Source organism: Cygnus olor, chromosome 4 (assembly GCF_009769625.2).
Source record: "Cygnus olor isolate bCygOlo1 chromosome 4, bCygOlo1.pri.v2, whole genome shotgun sequence".
Lineage (NCBI taxonomy): Eukaryota > Metazoa > Chordata > Aves > Anseriformes > Anatidae > Cygnus > Cygnus olor.
In genome coordinates this window covers 8860545-8880497 of record NC_049172.1, presented here as the reverse complement: position 1 = coordinate 8880497, position 19953 = coordinate 8860545, and the positions used below count along the sequence as shown (strand labels likewise).

The 19953-nt window shown below is 40.9% G+C and overlaps 1 protein-coding gene across 2 annotated transcripts in view; it reads right to left on the bottom strand.

Annotated features, from left to right (window-relative positions):
* The window catches only part of UNC5C (unc-5 netrin receptor C), a 254603-nt gene that overhangs the window by 83110 nt on the left and 151540 nt on the right, over positions 1-19953 (bottom strand). For both annotated transcript variants that reach the window (XM_040555786.1, XM_040555787.1), the window contains exon 2: positions 6043-6264. In XM_040555786.1, coding sequence (XP_040411720.1) covers positions 6043-6264 — 222 coding nt within the window. The remainder of the gene's footprint in view (positions 1-6042; positions 6265-19953) is intronic.

Below are 19953 nucleotides of genomic sequence, written 5' to 3'. Positions count from 1 at the left end.
GATCTTTGTTGTATAATCAAAAGTCCCAGCTTCAACAATGAAAGCTAGCTAGCAGCCAGACAAGTGAATGGGGCTTTTGTTCATTAGGGCAGTGTAGACTTCCAAATCACAGTGTCACAAACACCAAATAAACAGCTTTCATGAGATATACATAGACAGAGAAAAATAAGGTGACGGAGTATGGTGGAAGCGATATTTCTGTCTCTACAAACAGTGCCAGAACAGCAGTGAGTCATTGTGGAGGCTTCCCCACGCTGTCTTGGCTGCAGCAAGAGCTGTTTTAAAGGCAAAAGGGTAGACATCAATCTTTGATCTCTCTGTTGAGGGTGATCTATTAAAGATTTAGCTAGCTGGATATCTACTCCCCTGACAGGCTGCCAAAGCCATTTCTTAGGGTAACAACCTCCTATTTGCCAGATCAATGCTGACCAGACGTCAAAAGCTCAGTCTCCTTTCATCAAATCTGCAAGTCATCCAGAAATACATTATTAATGGTAAAAGGTAATGGTGGAAGGTTAGCGTGGGAATCACAGCAGTGATTCTTGGCTATGTCAAGAAGCTGAAACGAAGAAGTCTGAGATTTCTGTCTGAAAAGAAGCGCACATTCACCCACCGGAGTGCAGTTTGATAAACTGTCTTCATCAGGGGAAAATCTTATTCTGATCCAGATTCTAACTTGACCAGTTTTGTTGATTTGGTTGGAGGCAGGGAGAGGAAGGAGCAGCTCAAGGGAAGATCTCGGAAACATCTGTGCTCCTTGCTGAAGGCTGGGTAGCACCAGGGGCATTTCTGGTGGATGTTAGGTCCCCCAGGGGCCTGCCTCTGAAGGCAGGACACAGGAAAAAGGATTGGTAACTTCACCTTGTCCTTAACAGAGCCTCCCTCAGCATGTCTTTCCTCTGTGATGGCACAGATAGGCCTGTTCACTTTGCATTAGCAGAGCCCACAGGACAGGTCCAAGAGCCCTTATTCCATCTTGCTGCTATTTGGGATCACTGAGGAGGGCATCAGCAAACTCACTGAGCCTTCCTCTCCCTATACGTCTGAGCACAAGAAGACAAAAAGTACAGGCAAACAGTAACATTGGCCGAATTGCCCAATATGTCTATTTAATTAGCACTTAGAAGAGTTCCAAATGTTGTTTTCTCCTTGCTTGAAGAAGAGAGAGAAGCACATCACTGCCATTGCAGAGGGCAAGAGGGGGTTTATTGATCCTTTCACCTTAACAGTCATGGGGAAACTATTACAATGCATATCCATGTGGAAAAATAGTAGTCCTGATTTTTTCTCTGTTGTACATCTCAGCAGTGTTGGGTTTGACTTAGCAGCATTTAATCCCTCTGGATAAAAGGGAATAAAGGGCTGCCGGACACTGGTTTTCTATATGTCTGCAACTCTCCCACCACTGCAGAACTTTTTGTGTGTGTGTGAAAATGTGTCTCCATAAAAGCATACATGCAAACTAGCCATTTTCAGAGGCACAGTAATTTGGAAAATGTGCACAAATGGCTTTAATAATTATTGACGCCATTAAGCTTCCCGCTTTGTGGCAATGGAATTTTCTTGCCCCCAAAAGCACCAGTTCTGCAGGCTTTCTTTTACTTTCTTTGCTGTTATCTTTTATGAAAGTCAGTCATAAAATCAAATGTGTTCCCTCAAAACAACTTTTATCTTTGCTTTTTTAAAACCAGTGTTCTTATTCTTTACATATATTTTTCCACATTAATGGGAAAATATTCCAGTAAAAACAACAACAAAAACATACCATGACTTGCCTTGTATTTCATCTACATAGGAAGTGAAGGAGTCAAAGATGTGCACTAAAGATTTTCAAAGCACCCATTTGACTTCTTTATGAAAATGCTTAACTTTTTCATAAAGAAGAAAAAAATCTAGAGAGTCTGAAGTTTAAAAACAGAATTTAATGATCTTCTATCTAAAGCTTCTGGCTTCTCAGGCTCGATCATTGCAATTTTTTGCCAGGCTCTCTCTTCAGTCTAATTTAATCAAAGAGAGTGGTACTAGAACACCCTGTCACCGTTACTGTTCTCATCCTCTCCAACCAGAAGGCAACAACTCCCACAGAGTCCCTTCGCATGTTCTTTACAGCAAGGCTTTACCTACAGCTTAAATATATCTCACAGGGCAAAGTGCAGAGATCTGTAAGTCTTATGTTGTATCTTCTCTGTGTTAAAAAGAAAAAAAATATATATATATATGCACACACAGGAAAAAATATAAATATTTGTTTTTCTTTTCTTAAAAATTAACATTCTTAATATATTCATTATTTGTATGTAACAGCTCTTTTCAATGAGAGCATGGCTGCACTCTCCTTCCTTCTTTTATGACACTACTATTGTCATGCTGTTCTCTGACAGAAACAAATTTGCCTTATAAGCAGAGTTAATTATCTCTACACAGATTTAATTCTTGGCTATAGGCTCAGAATCCAGGAACATATAATCTTTCACAAATCAAAGCCTATTTCTCTCTTTAATGCATCATTTACAGTCTCTAGATGATAGCATCACACCTGTATTTTAGTCCTATCTCTTCCCTATCACCTGTGCTGCAGAAAAGAAAGCATAGTTGACTTTTATTCTTTTCTATCATGTATTTTATTGCCTGTTTATCTGGTTTGTCTTTGCTCTGCTTTTCTATCTAAGGGCCCGAGACGGAAAGCCTGGTTAAAAAATGGGAGCTGAAGAGCACCTCACTGTGGTGCTCCTCTTTGTACTTATGCAGAGCAGACCTTAGGAACAGTAAAATATCCCAAGAGAAGAATGCACCAAGTTCTCAGTTGCTTGGATTTACACAACTGACCAGCAGAAGCACTTTATAGATGACACCTTTTTGAGCCCTGGGTTATTACTAGAGATAAATGTGTAATTTGCTGTTGGAGGTGCTCCGAAGGGACAGAATGTCTTTCTTGCTCTTCTGTGTGCACAGACAGTGCAATCCACCCACTTTCCTCATGCATACACGGGCACACACACACACTCAGCACACACACATGTAACACCTAGACATATCCTGGTTTGTGGACCATTTCTCCAGCCTCTCTCACTGCAAGCCTAAGCCGGCAGCAGCAGCAGCTTGAGCTGCTGGCCTTTCACCACCTTCCGTGCAGCTCACATGCTACTGCTGTGCCCCATGTTACAACTACTGAACTAGCTAGCCAAAAATAGCAAAAGGAACCTAAATAGCCTCAAAAGTGGTAGAGTCAAAGGGCTTTGCATGCTGGCTGGTACAAGCTGCCAGGCCGATGACCTCATATGTTTAACACCTTCTCCTCAAGCACCAGTATGAATCCTCACAGCCACTGTCTCCTGCTGTTTTGTCTCTAACTCCTCCTGCAGGGGGTATACTTTCTTGAGCATCTATTGCTTTGAAATCAAAACAAAACAAAACAAAACACAACACTACCTTACCACTACCTTAAAGGCATTGTTTACATATTTCAATAACACTGTGTTATGAGCAATAGATTCTCAGACTAAGTAGAGGAAGCTGCACAAACTTTGCAACTGTGATGTGTTAACCAACCCAACGTTTTGGCACCACCCATTTAGACTGACAAATGTAGGTTCTGTCAACAGCTGCATTTTAACAAGCTATTAGCATGCCTGGGTTTGTGTCTCTTGAGCTAATAATCTGATGTGCACAGCTTTTGACATTCCTCCCCTGCCCCCCCCCCCCCCCCCCCCCCCCCAATTCCAGTAGATTAAGTTAATCTCTAATTGGATATGGGTTTTGTTTGCATGTACTTGCTGCTGTTTATTATTCAAAACATTTGTCCTCTAATATATTCAGATGCACCTCTTTTCAAGACTGGGCTTTTACATTCTCTGTTACAATCTGTTTTATGGCACTGTGAAATTCTAGAATGAGATTTTGGGAAAAAAAAGGAAAAAAGAAAAAAGAAAAAAATATATATATATATGTTGCAATGTATTTATCCTGCACTGAGAACTACAGTCCACACATCAGCATTTCCCTGAGACTTGCAATCCATGCTGCAGAGCAAAGGTGCTAACAGAAGAAGCCAGCTCTAACTTCTTGATGCTATTTTGACTCAAGATTTTTATTAAATTGGTATGTTCTCTAAGTGTAACCCCTCTCCCATATTAAAGCTTACAGAATGCATGAATTTTAGGTATTTTCAGCAATTCTTTATTTTGTCTCCTTATATTTAAATTTCTGATATTTGATATAATGTTTTTTTTCCTCTGTCTTTTACTTCATCTGGCATGATTGCACCAACTGTACCCAACAGGTTAAAATTAGGCTATATACTAATCATGTGTGGACTTCTTGTATTCAAGTCGGGCTACTCAGCTAAATATGCAGCATTTTCAGGTATTTTCTTTCCCACTACAGAGCAGTGCTTAACCCAGCAGTTCTATTTTGTGACTGGATGGACAGCCACTTGTTGTCACTCACCTTCTGAGGCACATGATTCACAACTGTTTTTTACAGGCCTTATATCAGTTCTGCCATAGTAAGAAAGCTAGCCACACTTTTTCATTGTTTACATGGAATGCTAATGCCTCTTCTCACATCAGACAGAAGAAGAAACATAAAGACAAACATTTAGAAACTTATTCTTCCCTCCTCCAGATTGGCCCAGAACTGCTGAGTTCAGTACAAATGTTTTATTTCTTCTAGAGTCACTGAAAGAAGAATCAGACCCTTCATTTTCAAACTGCTTCTGACTGTACTGTACATAATTCAGTTTCTGAATACTGATGTTAATAAAAGCTTAAAGAATAACAGGGTGATAGCAGTTTTCCTGCTTGTCCTTCATTGCAGTGGACTCCCATGGATGAAACAAAAACCAAAACCTAAACAAAAACCAAACAACAAAAAAACAGATGTATTAAGTAACAAGATTTTCTTTTTTTAGCTTTTCTGCTGCATTCGACCTGTTGGAAAAGCCTATTCTTACAAGCAAATAAACAGGCCCAAAGTTTAGTACAAATTTTTTTCTACAGCCATTCGTCCCTACACCCACCTTCTCTTTCTCAAGCTGAGAGCACCACGGTACTGTTAAAAGCTTATGCTTTTGATCTCTGTGCAAATAAATGAGCTGAAACAAATAAAACGCAGTTCACAAGAGACTTCCAAGACATCTGGTGGAGTTATTTTTCTAAGTAATTAGACCAAGTGGTGGTGTAATTCCCAAAGGAAAGGTACCTCCTTCCTTGGTATCCTGCTATTTCTCAGAGACATCAAAACAGCAGTAAGTCCCCCTTCTCTCCTTGCATGTGACTCAAACTCTATTGATTACCAGTATTTTCAAACTGGAACAATCGAACAATCATATCTTTGATTTAGGCTGGTTTATAGCTCAAGTTTTAAACCTTTTTTTTTTTTTTTTTTTTAATCATGAATGCCAGTGGCATTCTGGTACTGACTGAGGAAGGATGAGGCTCCTGTTTTTTTTTGTTTGTTTGTTTGTTTTTTGTTTTTTTCTTTTCCTTGCTAGTGCACTGCAGTTCTCCTTCATGTGGGCTCTATGGAGCAGGCAGAAAAAAATGTAATGGAATAACAGCCAGGAGCTTGTTCTGGATCGATACACTGCCCTAAACTGTGCCCAGGTGTGCCTTCTCCTCCTTTCATGCTAGAAGATGATTAAATTTCTCTCTCTCTCTTTTTTTTCTTTTCTTTTTTTTTACCACATTTCCCCAAGAAAGCATCATTCTAGGAACAACCCAAATGCTCTTCAGCACTACGTGGACAATGGGATTCTTGGTCTGTGACTATGATACAGTGCAACCACTGGGAACTTGTGAAACTGGAGAAGTGGTTCAAAGTAGGGCAGGACCCTCTACAAATCACGTATTACTAACTGACCTGGATGTAGACACCACCTCTACACAATGACAGCTAGTGTTCAGTAATGCCAGTTGCAGAATTCACAGCTATATCAAGAGTAAAGAAAAGTAGCTGCCATATGAATAGCTGCTAGATTACAAAGGTGGGCTTGATATTACTGCATTTTAATTCCCATCTCTCCAAGACATAATGCAAACTCACCAGAGGTTTCATCTACTCTCTCATCCACCACATGGTCCTTCTGATGAACCCATTCACTGTTGCACTTAAAATAGATCTGCGTGGCTGGGCTCGCTTTGCAGTACAGATTCACAGGCTTGTTTTTCACAATGTAAGCCTCTTCAGGTTCAATGAGAAAGTGGGGTAGTGGCTCTGGAGGATCAGAAGGAAAAGTTTCTGGAAGTTCATGAAAAAAATCATCATCTGCAAAAAAAAAAAGAGACAAAAAGGACAAATGAAATACCAAAATTCAGCTGTCAAAGACTCACAAGCACTTCCTGAGTGTGCTTTTCAAATAAAAGGTTATATTAGGAGCATTCTGAGATGGAGGCTTAAATGCACTGCTGTTTTCAGACTAGAAGAGATTTTTCTTTACATCCTCAGCTGTCTTCCCCCGATGTGATGTGACAGGGATGTGCACATTCACATGACTGGGAATGGTTCTTTGTTATCATCACCAGCAACACAAGCAATAAAACATTATGTTAGCGCTTGGGAGAGTTGACTGTGAAACCGTAGAAGGAAATAATAGAAACTTTTGGAAGCTTCAAGGTCACATTTTCCAATAGTGACTTATCACTGTGCTTAATCAAGCGAATGCACATAGCTCGTACTGGCTGAGGATGTTAAAATGGGAAGGAACGCCTTTCATTTCAGACGAACAACTTGAAATTTACTCTAAGAGCAGAAGACTAAATGCATGCCCAGTCTATGCCTCTTTGTTCATTTTTCAGACTGTTAAGACTGCTAATGAAGGTGCCAGGCTATGCTTCATTTACTTTGTGGCATCCTCGTTTCTGCTTTCTTCACTACAGAGAGGAAGCTGGAGCTGGGACACGGGGCACAGCAGCTGTGAGATGGTGAAACTTGGGGCCAATGTGGCCCACACTATTGATTTAAGGAACCCGTGCACCTCCCTGGTGGTGCTGGTAATGAATTATGTCAATGCAAGAAGTCTGGACAAGGAGGAAAAGAGTCCAACACACGGGAGGCAACACGAACAACACCTAACCCACATGCTTTCCTTTCTCTCTCTTCACAAGTCTCTCTTTCAAGCCCCTTTGTCACTTTCTGCTGGGGAAGTCTTCTACACCAGAAAGCACCAATTCAGGGGAGAATAGCCCTTGTCCCGTTCACCTCCCCACATCAATGCAGAAGACCATCCAAGACGCCCCCAGCAGCCACGAGATGGGGAGGCACCAACTGATGACAGACCCAGCACCAACAGGCTGCCAGTCATGAAGGCCTTATTCAACCTCCCCCTTTCTGCCTCTGAAACAGTTATCGATATACACAGTGACAGACATTGCAGATGATCAATAAAACAGCACAGAACATCAAACTAAAAATAGTGTGGAAGTATTTTTGTGGAAGTACTATCTCCTCCCTGCCAGTCTTCATGAGGACAAGATGTCAGACAGGTCCTTCCCTACCTGAGATATGCCTGTCACGGCTGTGTCCGGAATTACAAGGGGCACAGAAGGCTCTCCTTCCAGCCACTGCTATTGCAGAATGACAAGGAAAAGCAGTACCAGAGGAAGGAGCTGGGACAAGAAGGCAGCAGGGTACCCACCCACATGGCTATGTGAAGGTAGGCTGTGCGTCTTCGTTAGGGATGGGAGTACCTTACCCAGCAAGAGACTCTGGGAGCCTCTTGAACTATTTATGAAGATAGCACACATTCACCAATTTATTTATTTATTTCCATATTAATGCCCATGTGGGTATCTAAAAGGCCTGTTTCACTACAGCATCACTCCTTCACAGTTCACACAACTGAGCTGTTCAGCGTTAGAAGAAAGGACCACTGAGTAAGGTCTGGCATTTGCCTTGCAAAGGGAACACCTGAGATATAGAATAACAATTCAGTTTCCATCTCCAACAAATCCACTCCAAATGCTTTAATTTAATTTTTACCACTTTCCCTTTCTCCTTTTTTTTCTTTCCACCCTGACCACACCAGCCTGCTTTTCTGCAGTCCCCTGTCCACTCCCCATTAGGCATTTCTTCCTCGCTCCACTTTGCTCCCCAGTTTTTCCCAAAGTGAAAGATGACTTTCAGCAAGCTAGGTGAGACAACATTTGCTTTCATGACATGGAAACATATAAGAACTGAAGCAAGAGGATTTGCAGCTCTCCTCATCCCCTTCTGCCTGTAACTTCCCATCTTTCCCAGTGCCTCCCTCCCTCGCACACGCCGCTCCACAGCCACACGCGGCACAGGAACATTAGAGATGAATCATTTCCCCCAAACTGCCACAGGATGTATCTTTTTCTTCTGGTCATTTAATTGCAAATCAGTGAGCAGACAGATGGAAACCAACAAAGCACACATATGTTTCATAATTAAACAAGTACTGCTTCACTAATTTCTGGTGACTGGAAGTATAAATGTATTTATTTTCACCACTAGATTTCTGCACGTTATCAAAGGCGATACTTGTGCTGCCTGACCAATTAACTGCATCTTAGCAAAGATGTAACTGGAAAGTCTAACATGACAGATCAGCAAGCTGCAGGAAAGATAAAGTTTTTTTTTTAATTATTTTCTCAGTTCTGGAGAATGCGTATGGGCTTTGAGTTTCCCTTTTGTAGGTAACCGCTCCTAATTTTTAAATATTATTTTTATATTAGGAGAAGTGCCCAGTACATGATAACCTGATCACACTTTTTGATGGTGGCTGTGGCTGTTTCTCTTCACCAGCCTGCCATCCCATGGTCAGGTACAAGCCAGCTTTCTTATGGCTTCTTGCTATAATGACACCTTACTCTTTTTAAGCAATAAATACCCAACTTTATTTTTCCATGCTCTTTCTCATTGATACCAACAGACATCTAACCCTCTCTCAAATGCTGGGAATAGAGATGGAAACCACTCACAAACTGTCACACAGAGAGTGTACAGAGGCAGTCTTGTCCTTGGAAACTAGCATTTAAAAGCTGCACTTTTAGAAGGAATTTCACAAAGTAGCTAAGAGATTATGTTCATTCAATCACTGCCCTCTTATTGTTGCTATTAGTAGCAACATTAGAGTTGTTTTCTGCAGAACAAATTCTAAAGAAGAATACCCAGAATGTGAATGCAACTGGATTTGGTGTTTGGCTGAAAAAAGCCTGCAGAGTGAGTCCTACCTCCAGCAGCATTCAGGGTCCCCCACTCCTGCTATTCCCTGCTAAAAGGCAAAAGAAGGCTTTACCAGCCTGCATGGATCGTGGCTGTAACATCCCAAGGGGATGGGATGTGCTGCTGCAGGAGACAGACCACTGCTCCCCTCCCGTGCAGCCAGCATCGTGGACCCAGCCAAAGTCACGAGGCAGTGGTTTGAGGGCAAAACACAAGCTGCTGATTTGGATTTGGAACCAAATTTGGATTGAAAACTTGCTTTCCATTTTTTAAATGGGAATTATATATTATCTTGCTTCCATTGTGGTGCTAGCAGCAATGTGAGGGCATAACTGTAACGGCAGTGTAAATATATTAAAATATTCCAAAAAATCAAACACATTTACCCCTGAAAATGTCAATATCGGTTATTTAGCTGTGTTGAGATTTTTTGCAACTCTATAAAACAAGCTTTTAGCAGAACCAAAGCGACTTCCAATGATTTAATAAACATTTCCATCAAAGTTTCTCCTCACCAGTTCTAGTAAAACATGGATCATTCCTCTGCCCAAAAGAAGTCCAAGCTCTGACTTAGTTTTTTTTGTTTTTGTTTTTGTTTTTTCAGGATCACTGTCTTACAGCCATGTGGTCTAGTGGGTCTGCTTCTATAATGCAGATGGAGGTCAGCTCTCGCTGTGTGCTCCATCTCTATTCAAGAGGATAAATCTTGCCTGCATATTTGATCTCAATCTTCCTGACGGTTATAGCTGTTTATTTAAAATTTTCATCTCCCAATTGCACAACAAAGCAGCAAGCTTTATACATCTTTTATCTCACTCTCCTAAGGAGTTAGACATTTTTTTTATCTGTCTGGCGGAAAACAAACAAAGAAACAAATCAAACCATTTGAGAGTAATCGGGGAGTGTAGAAACAAACACTAAAACTTCACGTACTTGGTTGCCAATCATTCTGTCATGGTCTTGCTCCCTTTACAACCTTGATCAAACACAATGTGAGGCACACACACTTCTACCCGGTTATAACAAGTCCCCTTTTGTGCTCAGCAACTTTGAGCTGCAAGTTTACTTCTGCAATATGTCACATTCATCTTTATTTTCACATAATAAAGTGTGCTACCCATCTGTTGTTATTGACTGATTTATATTAGCAAGACAAAAGACCTGATTAATGGTACTGCTAAACTGGTTTCACTCATGCAGTTCATTCATATTGAGAGAGTGAATTTTAAAAAGCCATTTTAATCTATAAATTTAATTTGGAATTTTTATTTTAGTTGCTGGCCTGAATTAAGACACAACTTTTTATCTGCCGTCTGTAGTATCTGACAACTATATATATATTTTAAATGCAAGTCGAATGCAGAAGCTATAGTAACAGGTGAAGTGTCACTGAAATCGGCATTGATAGGAGCTGGCATAGAATGTCCCACATAGGAACTTCAGTTTAATTTTAGTTTAATTTTCTATGATGGTAAAACAAATCTCTGTCTGAGCCAAGAGCCTTTTAATGTTAAGCAAGTTCTATATTCTTTTCATGCACTTGTTTGCAAAACTGTACACATTTTAGTTCTTCAAGCATAACAAGTGGGAAAGGAGATTTTATGGTATACTTCCCTTTTTATGGACCAGTATCCCTGCTCTAATCCGTGGCAGGAAAATATTGTGCTCTGTATACCGATCTATTCATCTCTAGATCACTAGTTTTATTACTATATATCAAGCTTTAATTCTCATCAGCCCGGCGTATAACTCACAGTATTTCTGAACTGCGAGACTTACACTATTATTGCTTAGATCATAATAGATTGGACCATTATCTCCTGGTGTGAGACCTGCAGCAAATTCTTCTCAAATGGAATTTACTTCGGAATGAGTCAAGAGCAATTTCAAACAAATGGCTGCAAAGCTAATTCCATTTGCATTTGGATGCCCATCACTCGGCAAGATCATTCCCCGTGCGTTGCAAGGAAGGCAGCTGGAGTTAACTGTATGGATGGGATTTCTGTTTGGTTTTTAATGTTATGATTAAAAAGCTTTCTAGAGCAACAAGTACTGTTTACTGTGAAATTAACAGCAGGTGCTAGCTGGGGAAGACAGCTTTATCAGAATGGAGGCAATGGTTTGTTTTACACTGCATGCATTTTCAGGAAAGGAAAATTGCTCAGCTGTAAGTCCTTTGGTCACAGAGTTTTCTTTCATCCCGAGAAGGGCACACAATATCATGGTGCCACCAGATGGGAAGCAAGGAAGCAAAAAATCCTGTATGCTCTACAGTCTGCCTCCACCTTAATACTGCCTGAGCTATGAAACTGTGCTACGAAAATTAGGCCAAATTGTGTGAGAAGCGAGAGCAAACGGGACTTCAAAGAGGCAGCAAGATGTGATGTGTAAGCAAGAAATAAGCTGATGAAGAGAATTATTGGTGAGTAGCTGCCTTGTTGGGGGTCTCTCTTGTTCCTGCCCCATCCCTGGAGACCACTCACAGGGAGAGATTGGCACAGCAAAGGGTAGCCTGCACCCTGAAGGACAAAGCACATTTTCCTGCCTTGCTCTATGGAGGAAGAGGAGGAGGGTGGCTTTCTCAGCACTGTATCCTCTGTCAGCCCTGCACCAAGCTGATTGCAAGGAGGGCATACAATAAGGCAATCACACGTTATTCTGCACTATCTCAGAAGTGGAAGATTTCACCAAATAGCCTAGGAAGATTATCACAGCATCATATTTGGCCAGCCTGGGAGGCACAGGCTGATATCTGCTTGCTCTGAGCTGAATTCACTGCAGGCCTTTACATGTCTAAATAGGAGGCTTGGTTTTGTGGCAGCCCACAAACAAGATGCTGGCTGAACCTTGCTGAACTCTCACGGGAACAAGGTCAAGGGAATTTCAGACTCACGTTTACTGAGCACCCACAAAATTAAATGCTCTTTTCGGCAGGGAAAACAGAGTGCAGGGAAAAGTGATAGAAAAATCGATAGGGCATGCAACGTTCATCTTTTTTGGGTGAGTTCAGTCCCGAAACAGAATAAATAAATACCACAAAGAGGAATGAATTGCCCCTGCATCCACAAGGCCTCAGTGAAGACAACCATAGCAGACCTCAGATTAACAACTCTTCTCCAGGAGGACAAATGCACATACTGCATGCATGTAGAGAACAAGGACCATATCCACATGTAGATCAGAAGGCAGTTGGGCAATAGTCTACCCCCAAAATACACATACATCAAACAAAAAAACAAACACATCCTTTCCTTCCCTCCTTTACCCTCAGCAAAAGAAGCAGTATCAACATAGATGTAGGAAACAATGCACAATCTGTCCTCAGCCACAGACGCCAACATGGAGCCCTTTCTAAAACCCAGCAGATGGGCATCTAAGGCTTTGGACACACTGGATTTTTGGCTCAACCAAAGAGTCCAGGAAGGAGGTTTCTGTTGTTCAGTGACAGACCTACTACACTGAACATAATAAATGGATAGATAGATAAATAAATAAATAGGCTACCAGAGGTGTGATACAGTAATCCTGTTCATTACATTCATCTTACCTTGACTAACCTCTCAGCAAGCTGGAAAGAGCTGAAGGGGAGAAGAAAGCACCACACTTTCCCTTACAACAACAGCACACAGCTCGAGATTGGACAGGGTGTCTGCTAAACTGAGAGAAATGGTTCAAAGGTTTCACAGCTGCAGAAGCAAAAGAGCCACCGTGGGTGCTCCTGTCTTGCAGCACTGCAGCCAACAGAGACCCCTCCTGTTGAACGCTTCACTCCATGCTCCTATTTCACATGGATGTTGTATGGTCAGATATGAAACCAAAGGCAGAGGAAGGTGAAAGAGCAAACAGTTATCACTGCCATGGCCAGCATGGACACGCTGCACAACCAGGCTACCTACAGCAATCAGCTTGTGCTCTGTTTCCTCCACTTTGACAGCACCACCTACTTCTCCTCCCACATCAATGCTTGGAACATAATTCTGCCTGGCTTAGCCTTGTACAACTGCACTGATGGTAATCTAGTCAGATCTGCTTCACATCTGAGGAAGGAAAAGAAGATTTAGTTCTAAAGTAGGAAAATAATTTTATTTTTAATCAAATGCACTAAATGGTGTGTACCAGCTTTAAGCGACATGCAAGTTTTATATTATTGCCTGGAAAAAATGCATTTTCTTCCAGTTCATTTAATTCATAATTATAATTAAAGTTTCTGTTTCTCCTGAGGCTGATGACAGTTTTATCATCACTCAGAACAGAGGCAAACCAAAACCGAAACGTGTCCTCAGAATGATTCTCACAGTCTTCTGTAAGAGAGAGAGTTCTTTATACATAGTGTTGCTAATCCAAGACAAAAGTTGTGGGTACATACACAGATGTGACACTTAAAGTGCTGTATCCATAACTTTACCATTGCCTGGAGGCAAACTCCATTAGTCTACCAGCTGCTGCCTAAACATGCAAGAGATGGCACAGGTACTTGTTAGCATTGGACCAAGTATAGGAAAAAGCCAGAACACAGCATGATTTCACACAAGGTGATGAAAATACTTCAGCATATGAAGAGCATCAAGCTGTTCTTTGTGCAGGAAGGTTTACAATAATTGTTGTCAATACAAGAAATCCAATGAAGTAATCTGCAAGGTATGTTATGAGGCTGCCTAACCATTCAAATAGATAAATAAAGATGGAGGAGAGGCTGACAGTACTAAAAGTGTGAAATGTCGAGTGAAGAGGCAAAGTTCCTGTCTTTCTGCTGTCCTGCCCTGTGCACTGCTAGTCACCCCCTCCTTTGCAATATATTTATTAATTCTGGTGGAAACTTTGCTTTTGTGCCTGTAGAGAGCTACTGGATGGGGTTGGCTCAGGTACAATGCCAAGGCTATCAGATCTGCAGCACCTGAAGGTAAAACAGCAATGCTTGTGCAAACCACAAACGACATCGGTGATTTTTTTTTTTGTAATTATTATTTTGTGTAAGACCACTCTCCTTTCTCCTGTTGCTTTCCCTCTCCATTTCTTTAGAATGAATAAAATATTCATGCTTTAAAAAAAAGAAAGTGGGTTGCAGACTGCCTCAGAAACTTTATCTCCCTTACTCAGTCAAGTAACAAAAACAGAATAACAAAAGCTGTTAGTTCACCAAGCACATACGCTGTATTCCATACGAGTGAGCTCCAGGCATTTAGCCTACTTACAAAACTGAAACGGCTCCTGTTAGACATGGCTGTGCCAGCAGAGTTCAGGCAGTTGGGCCGCACACTCTCGCTACGTTTCTTTGGTATGAATGCTACATATGAACAGTGAAGGAACAGGATCAGATGACGCCTGCAAAACTGAAACGCATTTTTCCTTTTGGGTTCTAGTTAGCAAGGAGTCCGTACGATGGCATGGGATCCCTTCCCAACCACCTGCACAGCAAAGTCTAATTTGAAACATTTCTGCCCCAGCTTCCATTAGTAGTCATAATGGTTGACACAGGGTCAAAAAATTATTAAACCTCTGAGGAGCATCATTTCCTCTTCAGTGTTAGGCTTCACTTTTTTTTGACACATTAGTCCTGAAGCAGCTCCAGGCTCTTGACCCCTCCTTTAACCCTGATAACTAATTAAAGATGGACAAGGCTTAGGCTAAAATACTTTTTGTTAAACCTATTCATTCTCAAGTCCCCTTCAGGCACTCTCTGTCACACAGGACAGAGCCTGACATATTTACATGAAGATGAAAGTAGGTGCCTGGTACAATAATACGAAAAACCTCTTTTTACAAGACCTAACTTAACCTTTGTGGTTAGAAGGTAGGATGCATTTTATAGCACATAAAATATATTCTCAACACATACTGGAAACAAGTTTCCTGGGTATAGTCCAAAGCATACAATTCAGGAAAAATCTGAGGATAATTAACTCTGTGTGCATTTTTAGAATTAAAAGTTCAGACACAGGTTCCTCATCTGACTGCTATGTCAAGTGTCTGAACATGACGTCCTGAATACAACAAAACATGAAGAGCTGATCCTGCTTTTTCTCGTGTGAGGATCTGTAGGGCTCTTTCATGTCTTAGAAACAATAACAGAGCACAAACTACAGGGTCATCAGTTGTAGGCACATAGATTTTTGGGCCAGTGGTAAATTATAGCATCCAACACAACTTGGTTTAATATAAATCAATCTGTATACAGCATATTGTTGATGGCTAGAACACATACTGCCAGCTTGAGAGAGGATCTATAACTGGATGCAGTACTTTGAAAATGCTTTCTTAGCTTTTTATGCTGTTTCATATTAATAATTAAGCTTGCTTCTTACATCAGTATGCTAGGGTTAAAACGTCAGTCCTTTGGTTTTACCAAGAATGGCTCCGTTTATCCTTACTTTTCTCATTATATTAAAACTGCTGCAGAGCTCTGCTTCTAGATTTCTAATGCTTTTAATGCAAGCATTTTTTTTTTCTCAGCAAAAAAAAAGATGATCAACATCTTGTGATTAATAAAACTGAGGTCTAGTGGGATGTTATGGATCCTGATTCCATGTGCTATCTGAAGTTCCCAGTTAATCTGATCAGCGGGATCACTCCATCCCAGAGAAACACAGGACATTTGCCTATGCCTAAAACAAGAGCTCAGTGGGATGGCCATCTGGTTAAGGCATTGACCTAAGACCCAGGGAATGGATATTCCTGTGTGAGCATGGGGAAATCTACCCTGTCAGGTTCAGGGTCCCGTCTGCAAAATGGATGTAGCAGCCTAGTAGGTGGCATGCTGAAGGCACTGCCTTCACAACGGAGTATACAACTCAGCACTCACGTTCTTTCCTCAAAATTCTCCAAAATATCTCAGTCAGTATTGTTTACTACACAGCCAAGAGCAGTTACATAAAGGACCGTAGCCGAAGTTATGTTTACAGAACCACTAGGGAATAAATCCCGGCTGTTTCAGAACCAATGCAAGTTCTGCCAGTGATTTGTACAGCACTGGGTTGTTCTCTGAGCCCCTGAGCTTCTGCAATAACCTCCTGCTTTTATGTAGGTCTCCTTCTGTACCCATGGAGCAGTTGAGGAGAAGGATTAGGAGCAGGAGCCTGATCCTGGGTGCTGTGAAGAGTTCTCTCCATGAGCTAGGGGTGTCCTGATGGGACTGCCGTCCTGAGACTAACATTAGTCCTCATGAATATCTACTGATTCATTATTTTCTTCCTTGGATCTTAATGACATTATTATCGGTCTGGTGCTAGTTGCCTAATTTCATCCACAGTGAATTTTTCAAGAACCATAAATAATTTTGTAGGATGGTGATTTATCCCAGCAGAAGTCCAAATTGAATTAGAAATCCATTAGCTAAATTCTGAGCAGGAGCTTCTGGGGAGAAGGGGAAGGGTAGGGAGGTAACTAGGGAATCTCAGCACCAGATGTAGAAAAGAGGAAAAAAAATCCTTAAAAGAACTAGGAAAGGGAAGATAAAAGATGAATATCATCTTATTGAATTAAACACACAGGTATTTAGGCAGCCAGATGGAAGAACGCAGATTATTGCCTAGGATCACAAACATGACTCAGACATTTATTTATTTATTTAGACTAGCAATTGGCTTTGTAAGTACATGAGTCTTTGTAAGCAGATGAAAAGCAGAGGCCTGCTTGCACATCGTGCTTGCGTTCATGCAAATAACAACAGATTGTGTGTACTATATATACTAATAAAGCTAATAATAAGGTGTTCAACCAAATCTTAATGCAAAATAATCATCTGAATTCCTCCCTCTGAGGGAAAATGAAAGCAAGAAAGGCTTGTTTACTTTGGAAATGTTCTGGGTGATTTAATCAGCTATGGTCCTCCATGTAGAGCTCGTTTATTTGAGGAGACACAGGGACAATGTCCCCCTTTGAGCACAAGCTTATTTACAGGAGAGAACATCCTCTCCTCTTGCCACCCTGCCCCTACCACCAGCAGACTCAGCAATGAAGGCAGGTGGAAGGGTAATTCAGCTAGTTCATTGACATTACCACCCTATCCTTTTCTACAGCTGGAAACTCTGACGGACAGATCGCAGAGCCCACGGAGGGATACTGCAGCACAGACCCTCTCATTCTGCATCCACAGAGTTATTTCGGCAGTCAGTGAAAGGGCTGAGGTATTTGGTTACAGATTGCAAATTTCCTCCTGCAGTGACTAATTTCATCGATGCTCATTTCCTAAGTCTTGCTGATTTCTTACTCTCAAATTCTCAAACAATTAAAAAAAAAAACCAAACAAAGTCTTAACACTTAAAGAGCAACCTGAGACAGCAGGCTTCTGGCTTTTGCTTTACCCTCAGCACAAACTTCAGCCCAAGTGACTGTGAAGTATCACCCCTCCCATCATCAGGAGTGCCCAAGATACCTCGAACATAAGTTGTTGAGACCAAATATCAATATACAGCGCTAATGGGAAGATCTGACTTCTCCTGAATCACCGTGTGCAAGGCTCCAGTATCAGCAAAACATGCAGTCACCTCTCCTAGCCAAAACCCCACTCTTTGTCTCCAAATCTTTTCAAGTTCACTCCATGGCTGCTAAAAGAAAGAACAAACAGGGAAAGGAAAAGAAAATGAAACATTTTCTAAATACTCAGTAATCAGCATTACAACTGGAAATGGCAGTTAAATTAGAGAAACCCTCAGGAAGTGCTGAGAACAGATCCATCACTGGTGTTTTGTGGAAAAGCAGACAGCTCTGTTTTTCAGAGACTGGCGGCCTAAGTTTAATTCCTGGATCTTGCTTCCCTTCCTCATCTGTAAATAGTTTCTTGTCTACCACATCCATTCTTAATGTATGTTTCCTACAGAGACAGATACCTCTTAATATGCCAACAGAAAATGCCAGTGATAGTGGGGCTTCAGATCCTGAAAAGACAGTAGAAGAGTCACTGCCAAGATGTTTCTCAACAGCGCTGTGAATTGCTTTGGACTAAATCAGAAGCACTCCAAAACTGAAATTATAGGTCAGACACTAATATTATTGCATTTCCTTTCCAGTACCAGTAGCTGAAAGCACACATGCAGAAAGTGAAAGAAAACGCTGCTTGAAGCATTTCTAACTTGACCACGTCTAGTAGTAGAGATAAGAAATGCTGGAAGTTGTCTAGCTCTGTTTTGTAGATGTCAAAGGTGCTAACGCATTGTATAGTACTCGGGAACATGTCTTTTAGCCAGTGTTAAACTGGCCCTTAAAAGTGCATCGCTGGTATAAGGATACAGAGTCATTTATACCTGTCGTTGACTCTTCTTTGTCTAAAGAAAGTGGTACGGCTCAATAATAACCCACATTATTCAAAGAAATTGCATTTGTTTGTATCTCTGTCTAGTCCAAAAATGTAAATCTTTGAGGTCTGAACTCCCTGCACAGGTAGCTCTGCTACCTATGCCAGAACCTTGGCCCTCACGAGAAGAGAATGGATACCTTTGGGTTTGATTTTTACATACAGACTTGCATTCAAAAAGACAACACAGCAACGTCAATGAATGAATCCAAAACAAAAAGAAAAAGAAACACTGTCAAGGAATAATGGAAATACAATTCATTTGCAGGCTTTGCTGGACGTGTTTTGTAGTGCTATATGGTATTTATTTATCAGCTTTCCTCAGCAGGTCAGATCCAAGCTGGGGAGCAATGAATCAGTGCTCTAATCTCCGTCTGAATCATCCCCAGCCTTTCTGAGGAAGCTGATATCCAGCCCCAGTGGAATCTGTCAAGTCCTGATCATAAATGCCATCACGAAAAAAACACAGAACTAAGCTATCTGACTGATTTGAGCATAAAGCACAAATACTTTAACCCTACTTTCTGCTTCCTCATCTCTGACCTTCTTCGACCCTCTTCTTGCTTGGGGTTTCTGTCCTATCTTTTATTCCCCATGTGGATCCTCTTCTTTCTTTCCTCAATACTCTCTGTATCTTTTTTTTTTTCTTTCCCCCTGTTCCACATCTTTCCCATCCCTTTTTTTTTTTTTCCCCTCATTTTTTTCTTCACCTGACTGGTCAGGAATCCCCCTGCATTACAAATGAAAAAGATTCATAGCCAAGAAGAGGAAACAGAAAATGACTGTAGACAGAAGCGCTCCCAAAAGCCAGCATTTAACCTAAATATTTGTATCTACTTTTATGACTCTCAGAAAAATTAACTGCATATTTTACCCATACTCATGCAAATCCATCCATGCAGTAGTAATAACTATAATATTCAAATAAACTAATAAGGCAAAAGTTAATCTGTTTTATTCTACTGCCTAACCAAACACTACAGTTTAAAGTGGTTCTTCACTTAGTTTAAACAGCTTTTACTGCTACTTACTTGGTAAAATTGGCTTGAACAGCACAAGCCGATTTTGACATTAGGTAGTTTCATTCAGTAGGTTTCTAATTTGTGACCAGCAAAACACAATATTATTAAATCAAACATCTGTAAATACGTAGTAAAAAGTCCCATTCTGTGATTGTACAAGTCTTGGAGCAGAAAGAGTAGAAAACATATAGCATTAATTACTAGCCATAGTATGTGAAGGTTTTACACCAAAAAAAATCATTTGCAATGGTTCAATCTTACCCTCTAAGCTACATTTCCTTCAACGAGGCAAAATCACAGCATACAAGCAAATTAATATCTAAATTAAAACAGCAGCTGTGCACTTGGGTAGTAATTGTATTCAAGAAACCTCAGAAGCTCTCTGTTAGTACTTAGAGAGAGGGATGTATTTTGGTTGGATTCCCACTGTACTTGGAGCTGATGCCAAAACACATTACA